At 67.1% G+C, this 7,849-nt stretch overlaps 2 protein-coding genes across 2 annotated transcripts; both read right to left on the bottom strand.

Annotated features, from left to right (window-relative positions):
• Positions 1–3,761: 3,761 nt before the first annotated feature.
• On the bottom strand, positions 3,762–4,352 carry MICPUCDRAFT_55093 (uncharacterized protein; the record flags this gene model as incomplete). The annotated part of the gene is made up of 3 exons (XM_003056225.1): positions 3,762–3,871; positions 3,979–4,030; positions 4,173–4,352. 3 exons carry the CDS (start codon positions 4,350–4,352, stop codon positions 3,762–3,764), a joined length of 342 nt encoding a protein of 113 aa, XP_003056271.1.
• A 1,386-nt stretch (positions 4,353–5,738) lies between these two features.
• MICPUCDRAFT_46491 (uncharacterized protein) lies at positions 5,739–7,752 on the bottom strand (the record flags this gene model as incomplete). Its single annotated transcript, XM_003056226.1, has 1 exon — positions 5,739–7,752. One exon carries the CDS (start codon positions 7,750–7,752, stop codon positions 5,800–5,802), a length of 1,953 nt encoding a protein of 650 aa, XP_003056272.1. The 3' UTR covers positions 5,739–5,799.
• Between the last annotated feature and the right edge of the window lie 97 nt (positions 7,753–7,849).

A 7,849-nucleotide genomic window follows, 5' to 3' on the forward strand; every position in this document is an offset into this window, starting at 1 on the left:
GGAGTTGAAAGGCGTCAGAAGCGGAGTTGATAGGCGTCGAGGTGTGTCGGGATTGAAAGCGAGGGACCCTGGGCGGAGAGACGCGCCGGGCAAAGTCCTTAAAGATCGGCGTTCACCACGCCGACGCGGTCGTATGGGAACCAGTGCGAGATAGAACGCACCTCGACGAAGCGAACGACGACGCGTTGCGAACCAGCACGCTGCGATACATTCTCGTCGTTCTTCTACAGTACTACAGCACGCTGCAATGTCGCATCGCGCCGCCGCGGCGAGAACGCCACTCTACCGCTACTCCTCCCTAAACCGCATCGCGCCGCCGCGGCGAGAACGCCACTCTACCGCTACTCCTCCCTAAACCCTCCCTGATCGCGTCACCCGTCCCCGCGCGCTCCCCCCTCGCCGCCGTCGTCGCCGTCGCCGACCTCGGCGTATCGCTCCCTCGCGCCGCCGCCGCCCCGAGAGCCCATCGTCAGGGCCGTTCTATACAAGCGAAAGTCGGGGTGGAGTTGAAAGGCGTCAGGTGGAGTTGAAAGGCGTCGAGGGCGGGGATTGAAACCGTGGCGTGGGCGGAGAGACACGCCGGGAAAAGTCCTTAAGAAACGGCGTTCACCACGCCAACGGGGTCGTATGGGGACCAGTGTATAGAACGCACCTCGTCCGACGCCAAAACGACCGACCGTCGCGCGACCGCGACGGACTCGCAGCACGACGCGTCTTCGTCCTCTCAGCGAATTCCAATTGCACGCTCGCGAGCGACTTCCCTTTCGTCTCCGGCAGCGCGCTCCGCACGTACGCCCCCGCGGCGACGCAGACGAGCGCGACGAGCGCGAACCTTCGCGCCGGGGTGAGGTTCAAAGGCGTCAGGGGTGGAGTTGAAAGGCGCCGAGGGCGGGGATTGAAAGCGGGGGATGGGCGGAGAGAATCGCCGAGAGATAAAGTCCTTAAGGATCGGCGTTCAACACGCGAACGCTGTCGTATGGGGACCAGTGTATAGAACGCACCCCCCCGCGCCCGTCGTCTCCGCGAGCGGCAGAAACGCCGCGTCCGCCGCCGCGCCCGCGGCGAACAGCGTCGACACGCACGCCGCGGTGGCCGCCGCCTGGCGCGATTCGATTCGATTCGATTCGATTCGATTCGATTCGATTCGCCGAGGGAAGACGAACGCGCGTCAGGTACAGTATTCGGGCGCGCGATTGGTGGATAGCATAGCGTAGCATTCCCGCGCGGCGAAACGTGATGAGTTTTTTTGACAGAGCGCAAATCCTCACGGAACGGCGCCCGCCGCGCGAACGGGGTCGTACTGTACTGTATGGGGACCAGTGTGTGTGAGATAAAACGTACCTTGGCGCGCATGGAAAACATCTCCGCGAGTAACACCCAAAACACCCCCGCCCACGAGCACGCGAACGCGAGGACGAAGACGCACAGCGACGCCACCGCGGCGGGCGCGCTCGAGGGTCGTTCCATCGTTCAAAGCGACGTCGGGGTGGAGTTGAAAGGCGTCAGGTGGAGTTGAAAGGCGTCGAGGTGTGTGCGTCGGGATTGAAAGCGAGGGGTGGGCGGAGAGATGCGCCGAGAAGTAAAGTCCTTAAGGATCGGCGTTCACCACGCGAACGCTGTCGTATGGGGACCAGTGTCAGATAGAACGCACCTCGTTGTCCAGCGCGCCACCGCGAGGCACGCCATCGCGACCGCCATGACGTGCGAGCCGTGCACGAGAAGCGGGCGGCGCCCGACGACGTCCACGAGATACGCGGACGCGGCGACGCCTGATTGGTCGAGGGAGAGAAGACGCGTACGCGTGTCAGGTATGCGGGCGCGTGATTGGCAGACGTCATTCTCACGCGGCGAAACGAACGACGACGACGACGACCTGCGAGCTTCGAAGGCGTCGAGGTGTGTCGGGATTGAAAGCGAGGGGTGGGCGGAGAGAGACGAACGCCGGGAGAGAAAGTCCTTAAGGATCGGCGTTCACCACGCCAACGCGGTCGTATGGGGACCAGTGTAAGGAAATCGCACCTGCGAGCTTCGCGAGCGACACGAGCGAGGACAGAAGCACCGCGTCCGCGTCGTCGTCAACGCCGGCGTCCCTGAAGATGACCGGCGCGTAGTTTATCACCGCCGTGCTGCACGTGGCTTGGTTGAACACGGCGAGCGTCGCGGCGATGGCGAACGCGCGCCGCTCGCCGCCGCCGGCGTCGTCGGGGNANANNNANTTGGAGGAGGAGGAGGGGGGGGGAGAGACGGCCGTCGCGCGCGCGAGGTCGCGCGTCATCTGCGCGAGCGCGCGAAGAAGACCGAGACGCGGTCGCGCGAGGTCGCCGGCGTCGTCGCCTTCGCCGCCGGAGCTCGCGTCGTCCGCGCGTCGCGCGCCGTCCCCGTCCCCGCTGTCCCCGTCCCCGTCCCCGTCGTCCCCGTCCCCGTCCCCGCCGTCGTCCCCGTCCCCGTCCCCGTCCCCGTCCCCGTCCCCGCCGTCGTCCCCGTCGCGTTCCTTCTCGACCGCGCTCCACAGCTCCATGAGCTCGAGCTCGACTCTCGAGGTGCTGACGTCTTCGGTCGCGCGCGTCGTCCCCGCGCGCTCTCGAAGCGCGTGCAAGACGCCCAACGCGTCTCGAAGCCTTCCGCGCGTCACGAGCCACCGCGGCGACTCGGGGATGAAAAACGTGGCGCTGCGCGGCGCGGAGAGACGACGGGGCGCGATGGGATTGGTCAGCTCGTGATCAGATTCGCTGACGTGTCAAAACGCGCGGCGAGGGACGACCGACGCGCAGATCCCACGTCCTTAAGGAATGGCGTTCACCACGCGAACGCGGTCGTATGGGGACCAGTGTAAGGAGAACGGTACGCGACGCGAAGATCCCACCACAAGAAGACCGCCGCGGGCGCCGCGGGCGCCGCGAGCATCAACCGCCAGCTCCCGCCATCCCGGCCGGACGCGACGAGCGCGTAGTTCACCAACGACGCGACCACCATCCCGGCGCACACCGCGAGCTCGAACGTGGACACGAGCGCGCCTCGGCGCGCCGCGGGCGCGAGCTCGCCGATGAACGCAGGCGTCGCCACCGCTGAAGGTCGTTCCATGCGAGATGACGTCGGGGTGGAGGCGTTCAAAGGCGTCAGAAGCGGAGTTGAAAGGCGTCGAGGTGTGTCGGGATTGAAAGCGAGGTGTGGGCGCAGAGATGCGCCGGGAAAAGTCCTTAAGGATCGGCGTTCACCACGCGAACGCGGTCGTACGGGGACCAGTGTCGCACCCGACACGCCGATCCCGACGCCGACGAGGCATCGGCCGAGCAGCAGCGCCCACGCCGAGGTCGCGAACGCGAGGCAGACGGGACCGGCGATGAAGAACAGCGACGCGACGCGCATCGCGGGCTTGCGGCCGCGGTCGAGCATGACCGCGCCGCCGAGGATCGCGCCGACGACCGCGCCGACCTTCGCGGCGGCGACGACGAGCGCGACGACGGCGTCGGACATCGGGACGTCGCGTCGCAGGGAGAGAAGCGCGCCGGCGATGACGCCGAGGTCGTAGCCGAAGAGGAAGCCGCCTATGGAGGAGAAGAGCGCGATCGCGAGGAGCATGGCGACGGCGGGGGGGCGGAGGGACGAGAAGCGAGCGCGCGCCGGCGGGCGCGCGCGCTCTGATGAGCGATCTCTCGACGACTTGCAAAGATTTTCATGTCAGATGGTGTACCTTTCAGGTTGTACCTTTCCAACATAAATCGTCTGTCTCTCCCTTCGTCTATTCGTCGTCGTCGTCGTCGTCACCACAGCTTCCAGCCTTCCTCCTTCGGGTGAATCACTATCGGCTTGAGCTCGCGACAGCGCCGCGACACGAGCAGGTGCCGACGCATGCAGTCCTTTTGACGCGTCTCTAAGGGCCATTCCATACAAAAACAGTGCACCGGTCAGTTGAAAGGGGCCCACGCGATCAAATGTTGAAACCGAGCGGTGGGTGAAAAACTTTTGTATCGAACGCACCGAACCCGCGGCCGTTCGCGAGGTACGTGAACTTCTCGTGGTACCCCAAGTCCTGAGAGCGGGGGATACGATACGATACGATACGTTGAAATGGCGTGGAGGGACGCGATTGGTTAGAAATGAAATACACATTCGAGCTGACGTGTCGCTGACGTGTAAAATCGTGCGGTCGAGGATCGCGCGCGCGGACGCACGTGCGGCCCGTTTCTGCAACAATCGCGCCCAGCCCCGTCGCATCGATAAAACGTCACCGGCGCGTTCGTCACCACGCCGCGCCCTTCTTTCCACGCGACGAGGAAAAGGATGATCGCGCTCACGACGAGCAGCGCCGTGATCGCGCCGCCGCCGCCGACGGTGAGGTTATACAGCAGCATCGCGCTGCCCCGGGCGTGCGCCAGCCGCGACGTTCCTGCGACCGGCGGAGAGGGAATACGTCGGGGTGGAGTTGAAAGGCGTCAGAAGCGGAGTTGAAAGGCGTCGAGGGCGGGGATTGAAAGCGTGGGACCCTGGGCGGAGAGAAACGAACGCCGGGAAGTAAAGTCCTTAAGGAACGGCGTTCACATCGCCGACGCGGTCGTACGGGAACCGGCGTGCTTCTCTCACCGCCGACGCCGTCGCCGCCGACGGCGGCGTCGACGACGACGAACGTCGCCGCCGCCGTCGTCGCGCGCCACGAGAGGACGCTCAGCGCGGCGCACTGCGCGCCCGCGATCGCTATGGGGATCGCTTTCCGCTGCGTAGGGCGTCGACCGCCCGTCTCCTCCGCGCGTCGTCGCCCCTCCTCGCGGATCGCTCGCTCTTTCTCTGAGGGTCGTTCCATCGTTCAAAGCGACGTCGGGGTGGAGTTCAAAGGCGTCATCAGGTGGAGTTCAAAGGCGTCGAGGCGTGTCGGGATTGAAAGCGAGGGGTGGGCGGAGAGAGACGCCGGGAGAGAAAGTCCTTAAGGATCGGCGTTCACCACGCCGACGCGGTCGTACGGGGACCAGTGTGAGATAGAACGCGCCCAACTCGCGCGCTCGGTCCACGAGCGCTCGCTCGCGCCCCCTCTCCGCGCGCAGCTCTCGCAGCCGCAGCGCGGTCTCCGCCGCGAGCGCTTCGCGCTGCACGCGCATGACCGCGTCGCGCGTCGTCTCCGCCGCGGCCGCGTCGTCGTCGTCGTCGTCGTCGGGCGTCGCGCCGGCCGGGGCGAGCGCTCCCCGAGGCGGAAGAGATGATGATGATGATGATGATGATGATGATGATGATGATGATGATGATATTTCGCTCGACGCCGAGTCACCGCCGCGACGATGGCGATTTTTCGCGCGCGGACGAACGGCGACGGCGGATCCGCCGCGACGAAAGACGTCGCGGCGCGGAGCGAACGGACGCGAGCGCGCGCGCGCGACGACGGCGCGCGCGTCCGCGAGCGCGAGCGAGGACGCCATGTCGTCGCCCGCGGGGTGAGAGTGACCGGCGAGCTTCGTCTCGATCTGAGTTTTTCGCGCGAAACAACAGAACGTTATGGTAAACGTTCACTTTTTTTCTGCACTTTTTCTGAGGCTGTTCCAACAATCATCGGTCAGTTGAAAGGAGATACAGTACGTGTACGATCAAGTGTTGAAACCGACCGATGGGTGAAATACGTTTGTACGCACCTCTAGCTAGCCTCCTCTAGCTGACCGGTGCGCGTGACGTACTTTCGTACGATGTTAGACTACGTGCACTGTACCTGTACTGTTCGCTCACACGGAGTCGCGACGGCGCAGAGTAGATGAGAGTACAGTACGTGTACACGTGACGTGTACCTTTCGCTGTGTTAATAACGTGGCGTCGCGCGTTCTAGGTTCGACGTCGGTTCAGTCTCGCGCGTCGCGCGTGTCCCTGCTCCGAGATCGAATTCGTCGCGTCCGCCGCGTCCGCCGCCGCCGCGTTCGCGTTCGTCCGCCCGCGCGCGAGCTGCCGCGCGAGCAACGCGTCGAGCGGCGTGCCCCCGCCTCTGCACGTTCGCCCGTCGTCGCGCGTTTTCTTCGCGTTTTCGTTTCCGTCGTCGTTTTCCTTCCCCTCCGCCGCTCTCTCCCTCGCCGCCGCCGCCTTTTCGCGCGACGCCGCGCGTTCCGCGGCGAAAATCTTCGCGCGGTCCGACGCGAACACGACGCCCTCGGCGGCTTTCGCGATCGCCGCCGCCTTTGCGTTTTTCACGCGTTCGCTCGGCGGCTCCACCGGCTCGCGTTCCGGCTCGCGCGCCGGCTCGCGTTGACGTCGTTCCCCTTCCGCGCCGCCCGGGCGCGACGGTTGACGTTCCGTATCCTCCGCGCTCGCCTTCGGGAGCATGAACGCGGTCGCCCACGCGTCGTCATCGTCGTCGCACGCGGTCGTCGTCGCGGCGGCGGCGGCGGCGGCGGCTCGCGTGAACTCGGGGAACTCCCTCGCGAACTTGACCTCCGCGGGGGTGCTTCCGCCGCCGTCGTCGTCGTCGTCGTCGTCGTCGTCGTCGTCTTCGTCGTCGCGCTCGCGCGTGACGACGACGTCTTCGTCGTCGTCGTCGTCGCGGTCCATCGCGCGCGGCGCGTCGTCGAAAAAAACGTCGACGCTCCTCCCGCCGATCGTCTCCTCTCGCTCGCGCTTCGGCGGCGACGGGTGGTACACCGTGGCCTCGAACCGGTCGATCGCGGCGCTCGGGGTGTCGACCGCGGCGGCGTCTTCCGCGGCGGCGCTCGCGGGCGGTCGAAACGAAAAGTAATCCCCGCCGTCGCCGTCTCCGTCGTCGTCGCCGTCGCCGTCGTCGTCGCCGTCGTGACTGGTTCCCATACGACCGCGTTCGCGTGGTGAACGCCGTTCCTTAAGGACTTCGCCGCCCGCGACCCCAAAGTCGAGATCTTCGCGCAGACGCGTAAACACCGTCCCCTTGACGCCGCCGCCGCGCGCGCGCTCGCCGCCCTCGCCCTGACCCTTGAGGTCGTTCACGTCGTTCATGAGCGACCGAACTTTCGCTTCGTACGCGGCGATCATCGCGGCGTGAAGCCCCGCGTCCACGAACGCGGGGAGGGTACCGGACGCGTCGTCGCCGGCGCCGCCGCCGGCGCCGCGGGGACGCGTCAACGCGGACGCTCCTCTCGTCGTCATCCTCGGCAGCTCCACCGCGCCGCCGCGGCTCCGCTCGCACACGAGCGTCGACAGCCGTCGCGCGAGCTTCTCGCGCTCGATGTCCTTCCTCCGCGCGTCGCGCTCGTGCCTTTTCATCGCGTCCTCCGCGCGTTGGATCCGCGTCCTCGCGTCTTCGCACTCCGCGCGCGCGCGCGACAGCGTCTCGTCGCTCGCCGCGCGCTCCATCTCGCGCCGCTCGCGCTCGATCCGGCACGCCGCGAGCGCTTCCTCGCGCGTCGCGACCGCCCTCGCGCGCGCGCCGCTCTCCCTGGCGAGGTCCGACTTGAGCGCGCGTCGCTCGCGCGCGTGCGCCTCGCGGACGTCCAGATCTTCGCGTCGGTCTCGCGTCAGGCGATACAGGACGTCGCACACGCGCGCGAGGTTCTCCGCGGTCGCCTCCTCCGGCGCGAGCGCGATCGGCGCGGGGTACCCGAGCTCGCGCAGCGTGCGGTTCAGGTACGGCACGCACGCGCGGAGCGTCGCCGCGGTCGCGAACGCGTCGTCGTCGTCGTCGTCGTCGTCGTTCTCCCCGGAGACGCCGCCCCGGGGGCGACGCGCGTAGTGCTCGGACTCGATTCGCGCGTGCGCGCGCGCGGCCGCGGGGGGGGTGCCGCCGATGACGTCGGGGTCGTGCGCGGCGAGCGGCATCGTGCCGCGCCGCGCCGTGCCGTGCCGTGCCGTGCCGTGCCGTGCCGTGCGCGCGCGACGACTGAGCGCGGGGGGGGGGGGGGGGCCCCTGCCCAAT

The sequence above is a fragment of the Micromonas pusilla genome, assembly GCF_000151265.4.
Source record: "Micromonas pusilla CCMP1545 genomic scaffold MICPUCscaffold_2, whole genome shotgun sequence".
In the NCBI taxonomy this organism is placed as follows: Eukaryota; Viridiplantae; Chlorophyta; class Mamiellophyceae; order Mamiellales; family Mamiellaceae; genus Micromonas; species Micromonas pusilla.